This window comes from Podarcis raffonei, chromosome 4, assembly GCF_027172205.1.
Source record: "Podarcis raffonei isolate rPodRaf1 chromosome 4, rPodRaf1.pri, whole genome shotgun sequence".
NCBI classification, from domain to species: Eukaryota; Metazoa; Chordata; class Lepidosauria; order Squamata; family Lacertidae; genus Podarcis; species Podarcis raffonei.
Window position 1 is genome coordinate 29,314,935 of NC_070605.1, and position 20,282 is coordinate 29,335,216.

The following is a 20,282-nucleotide window of genomic DNA, read 5'->3' on the forward strand; positions in this document are numbered from 1 at the left end:
AGGTTCATTTTATCAACCTAGACAAGTTGGATCTCCCCCTCACACCCACCCCTCAAATACACAGGGTCGGATTCAACTAACCTAGCACACTAGCAGGGACCAGCACAAACACTCCCACTAGTGTAGCAGGGCTTCCTGCCTCCTTCCCCAAATCTGTTCTGGGGATAATCCCCATAACAGCATGCAGGGGAAGGAGGGGGACAGATTGTTCTGTCCGCCAAGCAGAAATGCTTTGGCTGAGACCTTGAATTCCTCCCACAGAATTCTCCCAGCTAAAATTAACTTATAATTACGGTCATCCTGGGTGCTTTGGGTGTTCACCCCCTTCCACTCCCAACAATTAGAACCATATGAGAAAAAGAGCAGGGCAAAGTCATGCCACCATTGCCCATTTATGCCACCCTCTGTCCATTTGGGGCTGAATGTATGTGGCCAGTAGCCTGCTTTACTTGTATAGGCTCCCTGTACAATTTAGAAACTCACAGCTCCCGAAGTGAGGATGGGCGGTGAAAGTGCAATGGGTGGAACATGGCCAACAATGCTTGCTCTCCCCCCTCTCAATGCACAACAGGCAGGGCACCTGAAGAGGTCTCCTTTTCTGCAAGAAAGCTATGGAAACAACACTCCCGTTTCCAAAACAACACCAACCATACACTTTCTCCTGGGTGGCTAGTGCTAGTCCTTGTGAATGAAAGCCACGGAAGATGGCCACCAACTTGGATGGCTTTAAAAAAGGACTGGGCAACTTCATGGAGGATAAGGTTATCAATGGCTGCTTGCCATGATGGCTATGCTCTGCCTTCATAGGCGGAAGCCATGATGCTCCTGAATGACAGCTGCTGGAAACTGCAGGAGGGCAGAACGCTCTTGTGCTTGAGTCCTGCTTGCAGGCTTCCCACAGGCATCTGGTTGGCCACTGTGAGATCAGGATGCTGGACTAGATGGGCCATTGGCCTGATCCAGCAGGGCTCTTCTTATGTTCTTAGTTGACAGAAGCGAATACAGTGGTACTCAGGTTAAGAACTTAATTCGTTCTGGAGGTCTGTTCTTAACCTGAAACTGAGGTACCACTTTAGCTAATGGGGCCTCCCGTTGCCACCGTGCGATTTCTGTTCTCATCTTGAGGTAAAGTTCTTAACCCGAGGTACTACTTCCGGGTTAGCGGAGTCTGTAACGTGAAGCGTCTGTAACCCAAGGTACCACTGTAATCTAGGAGTGCAGAATCTGCCTGGCTCTTACCTTCACTTCTTCAGCCTCTGCTTGTTTATATACAGTATGTAAATTAAGAAAATATAAAGACAGCCTCCAGTGCACTTTCATGCCAAGGAAGTTTCCTGCAGTTTCCATCTTTCTTTCCCTCTTTCCCTCTAGTTTCAAAACTGTTAGCCAATTGTGTGGGGAAAACAGCACATGAAGGGCTCATCTCATCACACCCCAGCCTCACAAATGAATTTCCCCTTCAGGGGAATGGGCCAGCCATTAAGGAATATTCACATTCAGCTGTCAAATCTTAAGGTCCAATAAGGCATCACTTTTGGACAAACTCCTGACAGGTCCAGTGACAAACTTTTTAAAACTATATTTCTTACACACAACATTGATCAATGTACTTGGCAGCTGTGGTACCATAGGTTCCATCCTACACCTGGAGGAGCTGGTGGTATTTTTATTTATTTTTTTAAGTGCAAAAGAATATGAATTTGCAGCAGATCTATTTTGATTTTTCATGACATGTCAGTAAGAAGCCAAAAATATAAACAGATTCCTGCTGAAATATTCTAAGTATTAGCAACTGCTTGCATTTTTCCATCTCCAAATGACCGTTGTCTAAAAATAAATCTAAATTATCACAATGCTTCCAATCTTTAGTTAAATAGTAACTTTATCTCCTGAGAACATCTGTGTGTGGCTGCTGGCCTCCCTGCCACATGCAGGTTATTTTTAAAAGTCTCACCTTGCATTCAAATTTTAAATATGCAACTTTATACCTTTTTTTAAATAAAAAAAAACCTTGGTCTCTTTAAATGATGTTAAGTGCAGAGTACTGTATCCTGTCCTTTACAAGACTCCAATGTATTACACCTATTCAACCAATTAAGAGGGATGATTAAATAATTACGGTAAATAAGCAGTGCATTTTCTCCCTTGAAGATTTGTGAAGTGTTTCTAATCGAATAGTTGCTTTCCTTCTTCCCTTAATGCAAATGTAGTCATCTTCAGAAGGCAAAATGAAAAAAAAATTGTTTTAAAGTAGTTGCAACGTATATACTCAACATATTGTATTGCAATGTTAAGTTACAGCGATGCAGTTTGTATACAGAAAGGCTTGTTTCCATTCTTCCCGGTTTTCTGGAGAGAGAGGAAAGAAAGATAACAACTCCTTGGCACTGTTCAACACATGATATGCGCTTACCTTTAAAGCTTGTTCAGAACCTGTGAGCACAAAATTAACCACCATATGCAAGATCACATCCCAATATGTCATGCTCAATAATCCTGAATAAGGAGGACTACTCTCCAGTTCTATTCTTGCTGATTGAAACAGGATCTCCCCTTCACCCTTCCTTTGCAACCAAGAGCAGAAATGAAAGACACTACACACCGCAGTCTTTCAAATGCTTTAACGTGATTTGTGACTATTGACAAGGTGAGAAAATAAAATCACGGCGTAGCAAAGCGTTCAGGGAATCTCGAATTTGAAGCCAGACATGAGTTCAGTTTAGCCAAGTCTGAGCTGATGCCGGAGGAAGAAGGGGAAACAAGATCCTGAATGGATGGTGATAGCTGGACCCGCCCGCCCCCCTTTTAGGCGTCAAAGTTTATCACTGAACAATGCAGACAGAAGCAGCAAGGAGATTGAAAAAGCCGTCAAAAGCAAGGTCAGGTGCAGGGAGCCGAAGTCTCACCAAGAAGAAAGAAAACATTGTTTGAGGCGCGCGAAGGTAATGACGCATTTCCATCTCCCACTTTTGACACCTCCCGACGGGACGGGGGAAGAAAGACCCAGCGCGGATGCCTCTCTTCCTAGAGAAGTGCCTAAGGCACCACCCGCGCCCACCGACGTGGGGCGGGTAGGTAGAGGCACAGAGCCCCGTCGTCGTCTCCCTTCGGTGCAAACCGGTTGACCTCCCCCCTCCTTCCCGCCACCTCCCCCCGCGGTAATGATTAACAGCCCCGCGGGGAGGGCGAAGCGAGGGGATAAAGGGGGCTTGGCTGGAGAAAGGGGACAGACAACTCCAGCCGGTCCCGCGCCCGCTTCTCGCCGTCGTCGACGTCCGTTTCGGCCTCCCCCATGACTCGCGCCGCGACGACAGGGCTGCTGCTCCTCCTCCTGGCCCGGGTGCTGCTGCTGTGCCGCCCGCTGGCCGGGCACCCCGGGCAGGGAGAGGCCACTTGGTCTCGCTTCGCCCGCCTGCCCTTCGAGGATGAGCTCTTCCTGGACGACACGTTCCCCGACGGCTTCCTGTGGGGGGCGGGCAGCGCGGCGTACCAGGTGGAAGGCGCCTGGAGCCAGGACGGCAAGGGGCCCTCGGTGTGGGACGCCTTCGCGCAGCGCCTCCCCCGGGCAGCCGCCGCCGCCGAGCCGAAGGCGCCGTCGGGGGACGTGGCCAGCGACAGCTACAACCGCGTCGAGCGCGACCTGGAAGCGCTGAGCCTCCTGGGGGTGTCGCACTACCGCTTCTCGCTGCCCTGGGCGCGCCTGCTCCCCAACGGCACGGCGCCCGCCAGCCCCGCCGCCCTGGAGCATTACGCGCGCTTCCTGGCCGGCCTGAGGCAGCGCGGCGTCGAGCCCGTGGTCACCCTCTACCACTGGGATCTGCCCCAGCGCCTTCAGGAGCTCTATGGCGGCTGGCAGAGCCCGGCTCTGGTCGGCTTGTTCCGGGACTACGCCGAGCTCTGCTTCAGGCACTTCGGCGAGCACGTGCGCTTCTGGCTCACCATGGACAACCCTTACCTCGTGGCTTGGCAGGGCTACGCCACGGGCAAGCTGGCCCCCGGCGTGCGGGGAGGGCGGGAGGTGGGCTACCGGGTGGCTCACCACCTCCTCCAGGTAAGGACGCCCAAGGAGAACATGGCTCAGCCGAAGTTCTCCATGAGTTTTGGCCACGGGGAGAGGGACGTCAGAGAAGCATATAGAGTTGGAAGGGACCCCCCCCCCAAAGGTCATCTAAGCCCCCTGCAACGCAGGAATCTCAACTTAAGCATCCATCGCGGATGCCTATCCCACGTTTGCTTTAAAACCTCCAGTGAAGGCACATAACCCGAGGAAAGGCGCCAAGGGAGAGTGGGGCCTTTCTTCAGTCATCTCCACTTGTGATTTTTTTCCGAGGCAAATGAATGACTGCTGCTGGCTCCTATTAAGTTAAGAACAGGGGTAGGGAACCGGTGGCCCTCTATTTCAATGTTGCTGGGCCACATCATCTAACAGGTTGAGCTGCAGTTGCCTCATCCCTGGTGTGGAATTTAAAACAACCTTCCCAAACCTGGTGCCCACCAGATGTTTTGGGCTATAACTCCCCAACCAGCATGGGAATTGTAGGCCAAAACACCTGTGGGTTATTTTTAGTATATGTGCTGCCGAAGCGAGCACAACACCTGTGGGTTATAAGGTTAGGGAAGGCTGATTTAGAGCAAGGGCAGTGCAATCCTAGGCCTGTTTACTTGGAAGCAAGCTCCAGTGTATTCCATGAGTCAGTGTGTGTAAAGGAGTGCAGCCTAAGATTTGCTACAAGCAGCAGACAAGAGTAAGCAAGGCCCAACTTATCAAAACTTAGCACCTATGGAAATATAAAAGGTAGGATACACCCCAATGCCCTCTAGTCACCCAAATATTGGAAAAACACAAAGGAGGAAAATGGTCAAGTAAGTACATCTGGCTCTTGAAGATGACCTTCAAGCCTGTTCCAATCCTGCTGTTCTGTGAGACTATAACCATCTCAAATATTAAAGCTCTATAGAAAACAATGGGATTTTTAACATTTCAGAATGCTGGGATTTTTTCCTATAGAACAAACACCTCAACTTCTCCAGCATGTGCAGGACAGCTTTACTTGTCTTATCAGGACCTATTTGACTAGACTTACCCATTGCCCTTCAGGCACCTCTGGCCAAACACACCTTGCTAACTCCTGAATCACTCACTACGTGTGGCAAATCATAATTGGAACAATCCCAGTTTATTACAGAGCCAAACTTGTTAGAGGTGTATTATTGGTGTAAGAGGTTTAACTAGAATGTTTTTATTATTGTCAGTTGCATTAATCTCCCTTCCCCCAAGGAGCTTAGTGTGGTATATCCGAGCCATTCCCCCTATTTTACTATCACAACAACCCTGTGAGGTAGGTTAGGCTAAGAGAGGAAGACTGGTCTAATGTCACACATTGAGCTTTGTGGCCGAGTGAAGATTTGAACTCTGGGCTTCCCAGTTCTAGTTATAAACATTCCCCTGTCCGCACTGGCTCTATGATTTTAGTGTTACCACATTTAAATGCTTACAATTCCCTGTGAAGGTGAAAGGTGAGGAGGAGCAAATTAAATTCTCCCCACTAAAGTAGCAACAGCAAAAATAAATGTGTAGGCTTGCAGAAGAATAGTAATGTCAGTCTGTTGCAGATCTTTGCAGTATCCTAAAGAAGTGCAGTACGATGTGATGCATATTTATTCAGATGTAAGTTCTATGTTGGATGAGACTTGCTTCCTAGTAAGTGTATTTAGGACTGCAGCCTAATTTATTGTGTCATGAGATTCTGTAGGTGACAGTGTGGTTTATCAAAGGCATAGTTAATAAATATAAACATGGATAAAATTGCATTTCATCCAATATTGCAAGGTGAGATGAAAAGACAAACACACATATCTGAAAGCAGCAGTACAATACATTACTAGTAGCATTTATTCTATTTGAAAATGAACAAGCAGGAGAACCCACATGAATTGATTATAATATTAACCATGACCAATTCACAAAAGGAAGATATAATAGTGACAAATGAATGTGTTACCAATACTGAGCCAAGTGCAGTAAAATATGGCCACAGACACAGAGAATATACATCATCTTAACAGAGACATGAACATTGAAAATAATGTAGTTGTTATTACCGGATCCACAAAAAGCAATCCAGTAGTCCAAATGTAAATTTCACACTCAAGAGATCCATCACTTAGCTAAGCTTTTTTAATTTAGTGGGACTTTCTCTTAAACAAATACGTACTGGATTGCAGCCATCTATCCCTCCCTTCTCCATCTCTACTCAGAAGTAGATCCTAATTTGTTCAGTGGGGCTTAGTCACAGGGAAGTGCGCATTTGATTGCACCCTTACAGCACAGTCCTCTCTGTGTCTACTCAGAAGTTCAATAGGACTTACTCAGGTTAGTGTATATAGGATTACAGTGCCTTAGTTTTAAAGACCTGCAGTATTTCTCTATACGATTTAAGTGAACAAGTTCTTGTACGTGGACTGGGATGAGGGCCAAGAGCACTTTCCCAATCAACATCCCTGCTGGCATCAGAGGTTGGCCTGGCAGTGATCTAAGCTCCTGTGGCACTGAGTTGCTCATGATACATACCGTATTAAAAGCGGCGCTTGCAGCATCCAAGTCAGATGTGAGTAATTTCTATCAGCATGTCTACCAAAATTGGCACAGTGTGACAGCTTTGAGCACTAGATCATAAGCTTTGTGGTAGATAGGAAGCGATGTAATAATGATGTTGTGGCACATGCTGCTCTGTTAAGCAAAATTGAGAGGTGCCTGTTGCTTAGGGTTAGGCACAGAGAAGAATTTTGGATATATATATTTTAAGAGGAAAACTATGTTGGAAATCTTTGGTCTATTATAAGCCAAGTCCACTGCCTGAATTGCACCTCAGACTGTAATCCCTCTGTGCCAGCCCTTTTAGTTTTCCTCCCCCATTGCTTCCCCAAAATTTGCAAACTTAGTACTGTAGCCCATATATGCATACAAAAAGTCCCAGGTATAATACCACACATCTCCAGAAAGGGCTGGGAAAGATCTCAGGAAAGTTGTGGCTAGATGGAGGTCTAACTTTCTAGAATGCTGCTTCCTATGATTCCAAGGAGGAAAAACAGCAGCATCTACCACAGTTTTTGGAATAAAGTTGAGAGCTGTTTCAAAGATACTTCACTCTGCAGTAAGGGCTTGGAGCCTGAATTACTGATTCTGGAAGTATAGCTTAAAAAATTCTTCCCAACTCAGTAATAATAAGATTCCCAGAATTTCCATAATAAAGGAACCCGTGGCTCTTCAGATGTTGGGCTGTCTTTCTCATCCCTGACAACTGGTGATGCTTGCTGGAGCTGATGGCCCATAGAGTCAAACAGCACCTGAATGGCCACAGGTTACCCACCCATCCTTGCTGTAAACAAGGTATGTCCAAAAGCCTTCCTTGCAAAACACTGGAAGTGCAGGAAGAGCCCATGAATCCCATGCGTTATTTCAGCTGCTGCTGTCCCTCCTCTGTGAAACTTGTTAGTTTGGGAAATATGCCAAGTGGAGAGAGAGTCTACCACAGACAAAATAATCTGTTGCCTTTTAAAAATATTGAAATGTCATATTTTAAAGGTAAATTCAAATTAACAAATCTGGGAAGAAGATTCATTTTGACTACAGCTATTTTTGCCATCCATGACAAATAATGGAAAGGCATGTTTTTCAGATCTTTTGCCACTTCCTTTAGCAGTTTTTCATGATTTTCTTGAACTGCTGGTGAAAGATTGATTTGTAGATATATCCCCAAATATCTAACAGAAATGCTTACTGCTGATTACCAGTATCTTCCACAAGATTAAAATTGGAACTAATCTGATTTTAAAGAATTTTTTTAAAGACAGAAATTAAACTAATTTAGTTAGGACACTGATTCCTTTGGCTATATTAGTGAAAACGTAGCACCACCTGCATATAGATAAATCTGTCCTGTGTGTCTGACCTAAACCCTTTAATTTTGTTCCATGCCCTCACTGCAATTGCTGGGGTTGCTATTGCAAATAAGATGGGGCCTGCCATGTCCTTTATGTTAGAGATAATTCTGAAGTCTTCACATTAACTGTAATAACTCTTGTTGAAGAAACCATCTAAATAGTTTGAATCCCACTCAAAAACTGATCCCCTCTTCTGTGCTGCATTCTATGCTTTCCGCATAGTGGTGCCAAGGTTTATCTGAGATTCCACCCCCTTTCAGTTATAGGCATAACAAAGCATTTAAGTACTGCTGTTTGCCAGAAATTGAGGATGCACTTAATGATCCCTCATGAAATTTAGTTGTCATTGTCTGTGGGGCTTCCATCACTTCCAAGTGATACTTATTTCACCTGCCCACTCAGTTCTCATGAACTGAGCTTTGTGAAGACATGTTTTCTCACGCACAGTTTTCTCCTCTGCAACTGGTGAAATGGTTCCAAGTGTGCCACATGTTCCATTATGTGAAAATATAGGTTCACATATCAATGTTCTAAAACCTAGGGGCAAGTAAAGGGAAAGATAGAAAATCTTTCTTGACCACATGTTGGGATTGTTCCAGAGCTGGTGTTGAGGGTCAGCATAGTCAAGCATCTGCTGACGGACCACAACTCAGTGTGGGAGCAACTGGGGAAAGTCTCCTGGACCTGCTTCTCCTCCTCACCATTGCAACCTGGTTGTTCAACCACCTCTTCTTATTCTGGTCCAGAAAAAGGTGGTAGTGGAGCAGAGGATGTCACTTCCTGTGTGCACGTTGGCCGTCTCCTTTGCAAGCAAGCAAGGGGTAACATTAAGTAGGAGTAGCGCAGGGGAAATTGGTGATAATGATGAGGAGGTAGACTCTCTGAGGGAGGGAGCCATGGCTTTTCAGGCTGGTGAGAGACAGATTCTGAAAAGCACATTGCTACCAGCAGGTCGTGAGTCTGAATGTGTTCATGCTAGTCAATTCATCCTTCTGAGTCAGAGCAGGTTTATAAATGCCCACTTGCCTTTTTGACTGACTCTTTAAAGAATTGCTCATGGGGGGACCAAATGAGGATGGTATACAAAAGTTGGTTCCTTGCTCCCTTTCATTTTGGCCACAAAATGAGCAATGCAAGCAAATTATGGGCATTGGACTAGAAAAATTGTTTGAACCACTAATTTTTGTGGATCTGTTTGCACCAGAAGTGCTTCATCCAGTTCTAGCCACTGCAGTTTAGGAAATATGTTGACAAATTGGAACATGTCCAGAGGAAAATGGCAAAGTTTGCCTTGACTTACTGTTATCGTTTGTTATGAGAGAAACAAGCCACAAGCGCTGGATCACATGTGCCAGCCTCTGCGTGGGAAAGGAAAGAGCACTGCAGGGACTTTTGGGTAGCATACACAAGTATGTTGCACATTCTCTTTAAATCATAGCTTAATTTAAGCTCTGGTTTAGCATTATGTTTCCCTTCCTCTGAGATATTAGAATGAGAGCGAACAGTTCTGTCCCAAAGGCCAGAGTGGTATTGCTAGCTGTGAGGCTAATTTTCCTTAATTTTAAGGTGAAGGAAGCCAGATGATTTTACTTTGCTCTGTTATAAAAGTTGCACTGTGTTTTGATTGAATGGAGGCCCTAAAGCCACCAAGAGATTTATTGCCATCTAGTTGGTAACACAGATATCTGTTAAGACTGAATACATAATTTCATAAAACAGCAAAAATGAGTAAAATAAAAATGGTTCACTGGGGACTTTCTTTCCCATAGGCTCATGCCAAAGTGTGGCATCTTTACAACGATCATTTTCGTCCTGCACAAAGAGGTAAAGTGTCAATTGCCTTAGGCTCTCACTGGATAAGACCTCTACATATGACTGAAAACAGTATTCATGAATGCCAGAAATCTCTTGACTTTGTGCTGGGCTGGTTTGCTAAACCTATATTTATTGATGGAGACTACCCCCAGAGCATGAAGAGTAACCTTTCCTCTGTGCTGCCTGAGTTCACCGAAGCAGAGAAGAAGTTTGTCAGAGGGACAGCCGATTTCTTTGCTCTTTCGTTTGGGGCCACGTTGAGTTTCCATCTCGTGGATTCTGGCATGTTATTCCGCCAGCTGGAATCGCTAAGCCTAAGGCCTCTGCTTTACTGGATAAGCAGTGAATATAACAAACCAGAGATCTTCGTTGTGGAGAACAGCTGGTACGTTTCTGGTAACACTAAGACAGATGACTCCAAGTACACGAATTATCTTAAAAATTTCATTATGGACACTCTGAAAGGTAGGCTTGTAGATGGTATTCTTGTCACCATTATTATCCTGGCACAAGTTAAGGGAAGCATTATCCTCACATTCATTAAATAAGTTCTGCATAGGCTAAAACCCAGTGAGTCCTTAAACATTTATCCAGGTGTTCATTACAGAGTGAGGTTCCAAAAGAACGGGATTTGCTTGCCTCTGTGGTTGCCAAGTGCTTTCCAACAAGTTTGGATAATGTTTCTTTGGTTACAGCAAAAAGTTAAGCTGGTTGCTTAATATAACTTCATGATGTTTGTACTCTTGGCTATGAGTCTTGCAGGAGAATCAGGCAGGAGATACCCAATGATTAGTTTTAATGCGTCAGATAGCTGAGTAAATATTTGCTAGATAAGAATATATACCAAATCTCTCTCTCTCTTTCTCTTTCTCTGGTGTGTGTGTGTGCATATATAATTTCTGTAACTCTCTGGCAGTGACCTTAAGAGTCTCTTCTCAGGCTGGAAGAATTCATTCTTCCTGTAATGAAGAAATGAAAATAACTGTTGGGAGTACTTATTCTGCTTTCACAGCTGATTTACAAAGCTGTGTCTCAGTTACATATGTCCTTATTTATATGAATATGGAAAGGGGCTTGAGCTTTGGTAAATCTATCAGATGGTAGATACAACTTCTCTTTTTAGCAACCAATGGCAACCAAGCTGCACATTCTGGCCCCCATGGAAAATTGGGTTTGCTTTATGCCTGTGTTGGTTTTTATTTTAAAACATGTGAAAGATGTAAAATAAGTTGGAAAACATTTATCAGCTCAACTTTACATTCACTACAGAGTGTTGCTTGCAACACTTGCTAGTTACTTTGGGATGGTCATTATTTTGAAGTAGAGTAGTATTTTAATTAAGCATGTAAATAATTAAGTAAAAGTTCTGTCTTGCTTTTCTGCTTACCTTGAAAACCCTAAATATCTTGGGTTAGGTCACCTGAGAGACTTTCTCCTCTCATACCATGCTGCCTGCTCTCTAAGATGCCTGAGAGAGGACAATTTCCATGTCCTGTTTGTGGCTGAGGCATGGCTGTGCAGGATGAGAGAAGAGCCTTCTTGGTGGCTGCACCAATATTCTATAATACCTCTGAATACCTTATATCAGTGCTTTTTTCCTAAAAAAAAATGTTTAGGGGTACTCTCATTTTGACTCAAGAAAATCACCATTTTATAGTTCAAATCGGGAAAAATAAATACAGCAAATGGACAAAAGTTGAAAGAACATGCATTACCTCATACTACACAGCTGACACATTAAACGCTTGCTTCCCTCTGAGACTCAGGAAACGGAAATGAGGCTGCCATTGAGGGTAGCAATGGAACTGACGATTCACTGTCCTATTCAACGGCTCTGACCGCACTAGAGAAGAAACTAAATTTTTAATTTTTTAAAGTTTCTTCTCCCGTTAGATTCACAAAATGTTTAGGAGTATGTGTACCCTTACGTCCGCCCCAGAAAAAAGGACTGCCTTATATTCTGAGATCCATTTCCCCTCCTTTCTTACTGTTCCCACTGACCTGTTAAACTTTCCTGTTCTTGAAGCATTTGCCTTGTCAGACATTATTGATAGATTGGGTAGAACCCTATTTTGGAATATTTTTATCTGTTATGTCGGTTTTTGTGCTGTCGTTTTATTTCTTTAGTGGGATTGTTTTGTTTTTAACTGTAAGCCACCCTTAGGTGATGCAAATGCACTGGAAGGACAGGGTTCAAGTTTCCTAAACAAATAAGTAATGCAATTTCAAAAAATACAACCACGCAAATTATTTATAAAAGCTTTTCTATACCACCCTCTCATAAAACACCAGGGCAGTGTGCAGCAGTACAGAACCTTCATTAAAATGACTGGGGACTTGAGAAAATTTCAAACAACTGTATGAACAAGTCTTTAAGAGACACCTGAAAGTCAAAAGCAAGGATACCTCCCCAATCTCTGCTGGAAGTGTTGTGCAGCATGGGACTTGATAGAGGCCAGTTGGGCTTCTGAGATGTGGAAACCAACTAAATTATATAAAACAATTAACAGTTTTGTTACACCAGTTTTGTAGAAGAAGTCACAACGAGTAAGTGAAATGACATCCTTTTATGGAGGTACCTGCTCATTTCAAAGTACTGTATTCAAAAGCTTCCAGGCATTTCATTTCCCATCAGAAAAAAAGAATGCCATGGGACCAATTCAGGTGCCCACTGGGACATAGTGGAGGGATCCTTAGGCTATTAAGGCCATATCTGCCTGGCAATATTAACACCGTAGCTTGATAACCACTGAGCAGGATATGCAAGCGGTAGCTTTTTTCTGAACCACAAATCAAGTGCAGTTGTTCAAACGTGTGCACGTGGGGAAGTAAGGTCATCTTATTTTTGTTGTTTTCTCCTCAGCTGTCAGATATGATGGAGTTACTGTCATCGGGTACACGGCTTGGTCTCTCATGGATGGCTTCGAATGGCTCAGGGGCTACAGCGTTCGAAGGGGTCTGTTTTACGTTGACTTTCAAAGTCAGGATAAGAAACTGATGCTAAAGTCTTCAGGAATGTTTTACCAGAAAGTGATAGAGAACAATGGCTTCCTCCCAGTACCGGAAGACCAGCCCATAGAAGGGACTTTCCCCTGTGGTTTTGCTTGGGGGGTTACCGAAAGCTTTCTTCAGGTAAGCCAAATGAGAGAGCAAATCACTTCCTCCAATTTTCCTATAGCGCAAGTGAAATAATAATATTGTCTTTGTTTCGTTCCTAGACATGCGTTCTAATTGTGGCCGTAGGGCCTCCCCTCTGACAAACATCACAGTTTGGGCATGTTTGGGTGCTATATTTTGGGCAGAACTCTCAGTGTGTGGGTGTCTGTGTGTACACATCTTCCCCATTCCATTGTGCCCCCCTGATTTAAAGCAACCACCCCTCACAGATTTGTTCTTTTCAAGGACAGATCAGGCAGAGGTGGTAAGGTAACACAATCAAATGAAAGCATGTTGCAGCCTTGTTAGCTCTTACTCCTTCCTTAGAGGTAGGCCATACACACAGGACTTCTGTGGGCTTTCCCAGCCCAGTGAAGGAAAAGGGGAAAAATTCATTGTTCTTCATACTGTGTGTCAATCAATTTTGGCGGCTCGATATTTGTGCTTTGAGCTATTGAACAGTCTTCTATGACATTAGCATAGTAAATTAGAACAATGTCATTAAATATTAAGTTGGTTAAAATTAGCATGTCACTTATTTCTAAGCCGCATCTTTGCTGTGATTTATTTCGGTGTACTTTAGTGCACGGCAGACACATTTCCCATAAATCGTTGGGACGTCACCTTAAAAGTATTCTGAGCTCCCTCTGTTTTTAAAACTGATTGGTTCCTGAAAGATTTATTGCATATCTAAATCATTTGTTGATTCAAACTTTAGATACTCCATAAAGCAGAGATAGCTAACATGGAGATCTCCAGATGTTGACTCTCAGGTCCCATCAGCCTAATTATTATTATTATTATTAGGTTACTTAACTTGTTTGCTTGTGAGTTTACACACTTTGGACAGATTGAATCTGCTTCTCCCTCTCTTTCCAGGTAGATACCACACGGTCCCAGTTCCTTGACCCTAATGTGTATGTTTGGGATGTCCACCATACAAAGAAGCTGATTAAAGTTGATGGAAGGGGTGCTCCAAATCGCAAGCCTCACTGTGTTGATCTTCCGGCCATCAGGCTCCAGATTTCTTTACTTCAGGAAATGCATGTCACACACTTCCATTTTTCGCTGGTGTGGCCTTTGATTCTCCCTCTAGGTAATGACTCTTACGTTAACCACACTCTCCTGTTTTACTATCAGTGTTTTGTCAGCGAATTACTCAGAGTCAATATAACTCCTGTCGTTGCTTTGTGGCAACCCATGGGTGAGAACCAAGGGCTTCCTCTTCCTCTCGCTGAGCATGGAGGATGGGAGAACCGGCAGATCGTGGACGCTTTTGTTGAGTATGCCAGGTTCTGCTTTAAAAAACTTGGCCAGTATGTCAAATTTTGGATCACAATGAACGAGCCTAGCGATGACAACTTGACATACAAAGGAGCACATAACTTGCTGAAGGCCCATGCCAAGGCATGGCGCCTGTACGATAAAACATTCAGGAAGACTCAGAAAGGTAAAATCTCAATCGCCTTCCACGCCATCTGGGTCGAGCCCTTTTCGAAAAACGATTACAGTGCAGCCAGACGAGTTTTGGAGTTTAAGATTGGCTGGCTTGCTGAGCCTATCTTTGGAAGTGGTGACTACCCAGATGTGATGAGGCAGTGGCTTCACCGGAAAAACAGCCTAGGCTCCCATTATTTGCACTTGCCTTATTTTTCGGAGGCGGAAAGAAACCTAATACGTGGTTCGTTCGACTTTTTCGCCTTGAGCCACTACACCACGTCTCTTGTAAGCGCCATAAACGAAGACCCCGCCAATTACGACCACCTCCTTGAGGTCCAAAAGCAAAATGACATCACTTGGGTGAAGTCACCTGCCAGAACTCCAGTGGTGCCCTGGGGGTTACGCAAGCTCCTCGCATGGGTCAAGGATAAATATGGCGACATCCCAATCTACATCCTAGCCAGTGGAATTGATGACGGGCAGAAACCGGATCGAGACAAACTGAGAATATATTACATGGAGCGGTATATCAACGAAGCCTTGAAAGGTAAGAGTCCTGAGGAAATGCTTATGTTCCTCAAGACCAACGTTTCTTGGTGTGTTTTCTGGAATGCTGTGTGTGATATGTAATAGCAACTATCAGTGCTTTTTTTCTGGGAGACACACAGGGGTATGCATATTCCTAAACATTTTGTGAATCTTGGTACTTTAGTCCATTTACTGTACAGTGGTACCTCAGGTTACATACGCTTCAGGTTACAGACTTTGCTAACCCGGAAATAGTACCTCGGATTAAGAACTTTGCTTCAGGATGAGAACAGAAATTGTGCTCCGGCGGCACGGCAGCAGCAGGAGGCCCCATTAGCTAAAGTGGTGCTTCAGGTTAAGAACAGTTTCAGGTTAAGTACGGACCTCCGGAACGAATTAAGTACTTAACCCGAGGTACCACTGTATAGGGGGTGAAATATTTTTAATAAACATTAACAGAATTAAAACTGTGTGTGTAATAAAAACATACAGAGAATTGCAATAGAAACAGCACCAGCCCTTTCATTAAAAACAGTCAGTTCCAAAAAGCCTGTTGGAATAAGGAGGTCTTCACCTGCCAGCTGAAGGACAACAAGGAGGGAGCCAGTCTAACTTCTCTAGGGAGAGAGTTCCAAAGTCTGGGAGCAGGAACTATGCTTTGAAGATAACTGAAAATCCAGTTTCCAGCAACTGGATGAGGCCGTTGCCTCTTATAAGGGATGGACTAATGAATACATGTTGATACCCAGAGCACATGCATAGTACATTGTGTGTGTTCCAAGGCAGCGTTTGGAACTCAGTGCTGTTCTCTGCTGTTGCTGAGAAAAATATAGTTGCATTTCGTTGCCATGAATAGCCACCAAAGGCTTTCCTCCCCCTACCCCCTGTGAAATTAAGCTAGCTTAATAACAAAATAATGAAGGGTAAGAAGCGAGAGCCACTGTGCAGGGCCTGTTCCTTGTGATGAGATAGAGGCTCAAGGTATGCGAATTATTATTGCATTAACTAGATGGTAATGAAATATTTGTGCTGTGTTTTTGTTGGCGTTTCATCTGTTTGTAGTGGATTTTTAATTTCACGAATGTTTGTTTTATTTTGTTGTAAGCTGTTTGTTGTTCTTATAAATAAACAAACTAATACTGCCATCGCAGACGGTATTGCAGTGTCAGTGGAGGGCAAGGTTACATGCAGTTAAGGCCATCGTTCAGTGCCACAGCGATTGTCGTAGCCTGCCAATAGCTTTTGGATGCAGAAAGTTTCTGTTAAAAGACTCTTAAGTGCTGGAGATCTGCTCCCTCACATAGTAGACAGTACTGGGCTCAACAGAACAATGGCCCCTAAAATTATACACTACAGTCACATCAATAGCATACATTTAAAGCACTCACGTGCCCCTTTAACTACCATGGCCTCCCCCCCACCCCAAGAATTGGGGCTGGGAATTGTAGCTCTGTGAGGGGGCTCCTTTCAGCTCTGAGCACCCCAACAAACTACGGCTTTTAGGATTGTTTGGGGGAAGCCATGACTCTCAAAAGTTGTATGTAAAGGTAAAGGTAAAGGTACCCCTGCCCGTATGGGCCAGTCTTGACAGACTCTAGGGTTGTGCGCTCATCTCACTCTAGAGGCCGGGAGCCAGCGCTGTCCGCAAACACTTCCGAGTCACGTGGCCAGCGTGACGAAGCTGCTCTGGCGAACCGGCACCAGAGCAGCACACGGAAACGCCGTTTACCTTCCCGCTATAAAGCGGTACCTATTTATCTACTTGCACTTAAGGGTGCTTTCGAACTGCTAGGTGGGCAGGAGCTGGGACCGAACGATGGGAGCTCACCCCGCCGCAGGGATTCAAACCGCCGACCATGCGATCGGCAAGTCCTAGGCGCTGAGGTTTTACCCACAGCGCCACCCGCGTCCCCACAAAAAATAGTTGTATGAGAGTGCTTTAAATGTATGTTGTGACTGCTATAGCCGTAGACCAGGGGTGGAGAACCACTGGCATTCAGGCCAGGTCTGGCACACAGTGTCTTGGGATCCAACCCACAGTCTTCCTTCTGTTTGTTTGTGGCCATTAAGTTTACATGTGTGTTTCATTTGCACAAATGATACCCTTTTTTCTAAAACTTAATTGCCAAGCAGGCAAACTTAATTGTCAAGGAGGGAATGGCAGCTGGGAAGTAAAGGTGGGAAGAGAGAAGGAGGGAGGGAGAAGGGGGAATGAGAAAAAAGAGAGAAAATTGGGGGCGGGGAGAAAGAAAGCTTATTTCAGGGAAAGAGGTGGAAGATGCAGTGGATAGGGTTTGCAAATCAGTGTCTGTGTGCGCAAATGAATGGGTTTTTCTGAGTGCAGGTGTGTGTGTGTGTGTGTGTGTGTGTGAGAGAGAGAGAGAGAGAGAGAGAGAGAGAGAGAGACTACAGTGGTACCTCAGGTTACACACGCTTCAGGTTACATATGCTTCAGGTTACAGACTCCACTAACCCAGAAATAGTACCTCGGGTTAAGAACTTTGCTTCAGGATGAGAACAGAAATCGTGCTCCGGTGGCAGCGGGAGGCCCCGTTAGCTAAAGTGGTGCTTCAGGGTAAGAACAGTTTCAGGTTAAGAACGGACCTCCGGAACGAATTAAGTACTTAACCCGAGGTACCACTGTAGTGGGCTCTGGAACCACCCAGATACTTTTAAGTGGAATTGGACTGTCATTTTTAAAGATCGAGATGCTTTTATTTGTTGAAGGGAATGAATACCAACCTAGAGTTTATATAACATATACTGGTATGGTGGTCTAGCGGTAAAACAAACACGGCACTAATTTGTTTTTCTTTGTCCCCTCTGTGTGTGTGCATTTTGTTTGTATGTGTGCTCTGTTTTGCAGCCTACACCTTGGATAATGTTAACCTCCGTGGCTATTTTGCCTATTCTTTCAGCGATAGGGGTGATCCTAGATCGTATGGACTCTATCGATATACAGTGAATCAATATGAGCCAAAGTCTTCCATGATGCATTATAGACAGATTATTGACAATTACACCTTTCCTGGCTCGGAAACCTCTGGCTTGCTCTGCCTCAAAGAGCTTATTCTGTGCCCAGAATGTGACTCTTTGCAACCCAGAAGATCTTTGCTTGCTTTCATTTCTTTCATTTTGTTTTCTTTCATTGTTACTGTATTTCTGATCACTTACTACTCCAAGAAGGTCAATAGAAGGCATGAATACGGCTTTCCTGCAGCTCATTGTCCTTCATATGCATTTCCTGGGGGAGCTCAGAAATAATTATACACCCGACTGTGATTATTGTTGCACCATGAAATCATTCATGCTGCCCAGTGTTGTGGAGCACTAAATGTGAAAATGGATTGTGCCCACGAAGCTTGTGTGACTCCTTTCTCTATTAGCACTTTAGGTTAGCAGGCTCCCCCCCCCCTAGTTTGCTGTTGGTGTAGCACCCATCCCCTGATCCACTGAGGGGGAGTCATAGTGAGAATAATTCTTCATGCATAGTGAGGTCAATGCAGGCCTCATTGAACAGACTGAATGTATTTTTCATTGAGGATAGGGGATGTTCTAACTTGAGTTTAATCATACCTGATATTTTGAAATTTAGCTTTTCTTCTCTGATGGTGAATTTCTAATTCTATCCTAGAAAATCCCTGTTTCTTTTAGCTGAAGGACTAAAATTAGTCTGATGGAATGATCATTTGATTCACTTAGACATACTTTGTATTTTGGGTAGATGTGAGTAGGGTTTGCATGTAACACTAAACCATGTTTTGGCATTTATGATAATGTACCCATCTCCCCCCCACCTTACACCCTAAACTGTGGTTTAGCTTAACTGCTGCTGGTTAAAACAATGGTTTAGCATTATGTCCAAACCAACATGGTGGATTGCAAACATTTGACTGCTAAGGCCTTAGAATGAAATTAATTTTTTGTCCAGTCTAAGACTCTTAGGCTCTGGTCATACCAAGGATAGATTCAGTGTCTGGCTTTGAGCAGTTTCACTCTTCATCTGAATAATGCCCCCACCTTTGAACATGGAGCTAGTTTTTAAAGATGGATTCTGATGGCAGGAAAATGGGACTCGTATCTGGAATCTGTTTATAGCTTCATGTTGATGTATGGCTATACCATTCCAAATTAATTTAAGGAGATGAGACAAGAGCAAGAGTGAAAACAAGTAAATGCATTTTTTTTCTAGAAAGAGGAGAGCTTCGTAGCCAAAGCGGAATTGCTAAAGTGAGATGCGATTTTGATATTTTAGTGCTTTGATGTTGATTTATATGTATAAAAGGCAGCAGCTGATGCCATAATACTGCCTGTCCTTTGATTTGCTAGCATTATTGTCACACTAAGGGACTGTGGCCAGTCTGTGTTTTACTTTACTTGACCTGAAGGGATTGTGTTCTTGTAGGAAAGCAATGCAAATGGTTTCTGGTAGTTGGGGATGGCTTCACTCAATAAAGGTAAGTGACAGCCAGGAGGATTTAAAAGGTCGTAAGTTTTAGACAATAAGAAAAGGTCAGTAACTGAGAATTGTTTTGGTATTTTCAAGCAACAAATGGGAGTTATACCCTGACCATTTTTGCCCTTGAATTGGGCAGCTATATTAAAGTAAGAAAAATGAAATAGCAGCCATAAATCTCATGGCACGAAGAAACTTCTTTTTTTTTTCTAGAAACAGATCCAAATTACTGCTACCTTTTATATTTTCCGAGGAAATGCTTCTACTGTATCTCCCAGTACCCTTTTATGCACTTAGGCTTATTTTCACCTAGCATGTTCTAACCCAATTTAAGGCAGCTGTCCCGTAAGTGCATTTACTAGGGACAAAACCCGCTGAACACAATGGGGTTTACTTGCAAGTAAAGATGCCTGTGATTTTGCTGGAAGTGTTCGTATTCTGTCTGTCCGTGATCTCTCAGCATGCATGAGAGGGCATGCCTTCAGCCAAATTTTATTCAAAAGTACAAGGTTTGGGGCAAAAGGTTGTTTCCAGTGCTGTGCAAAAGGCATTTGACTGATGCAGTGGGATTTCCCTTTCCTCTCCCTCTGTGCCCCCCCAAATTTGTTCCAAAGGATCCTCCAGTTTTCTGAAGCAGACTGTGAAGACGCATGGGGAGCTGCAGGGGATAAGAGGAGGCAAAGACCCTTTGTGCATGTGGAACACCAGTGTTGGATACAACCCAACATTTTCATTACATTACAAGTTGACGTTCTCAGACTCTGCATATGGGATTCAGCACTGCAAGCTTGAATTTTACTCTGCAGATCACCGCTACAGTTTTCTATTTGGCACATTGCGAGGTAGTGTTTTTCACTGTGCAATGAAGTGCTGATTGATCGGTAACACGAATAGTTGCTGTGTCCCTACAGTAGGGCTCGGAATGTGGGCCTGGGTGGAAACT

At 44.0% G+C, this 20,282-nt stretch overlaps 1 protein-coding gene across 1 annotated transcript; it reads left to right on the plus strand.

Annotated features, from left to right (window-relative positions):
* Positions 1 to 3,041: 3,041 nt before the first annotated feature.
* KL (klotho) lies at positions 3,042 to 18,683 on the plus strand. The gene is made up of 5 exons (XM_053386029.1): positions 3,042 to 4,051; positions 9,714 to 10,224; positions 12,623 to 12,891; positions 13,795 to 14,902; positions 17,750 to 18,683. Exons 1-5 carry the CDS (start codon positions 3,293 to 3,295, stop codon positions 18,145 to 18,147), a joined length of 3,045 nt encoding a protein of 1,014 aa, XP_053242004.1. The 5' UTR covers positions 3,042 to 3,292; the 3' UTR covers positions 18,148 to 18,683.
* The last annotated feature ends 1,599 nt before the right edge of the window (positions 18,684 to 20,282 follow it).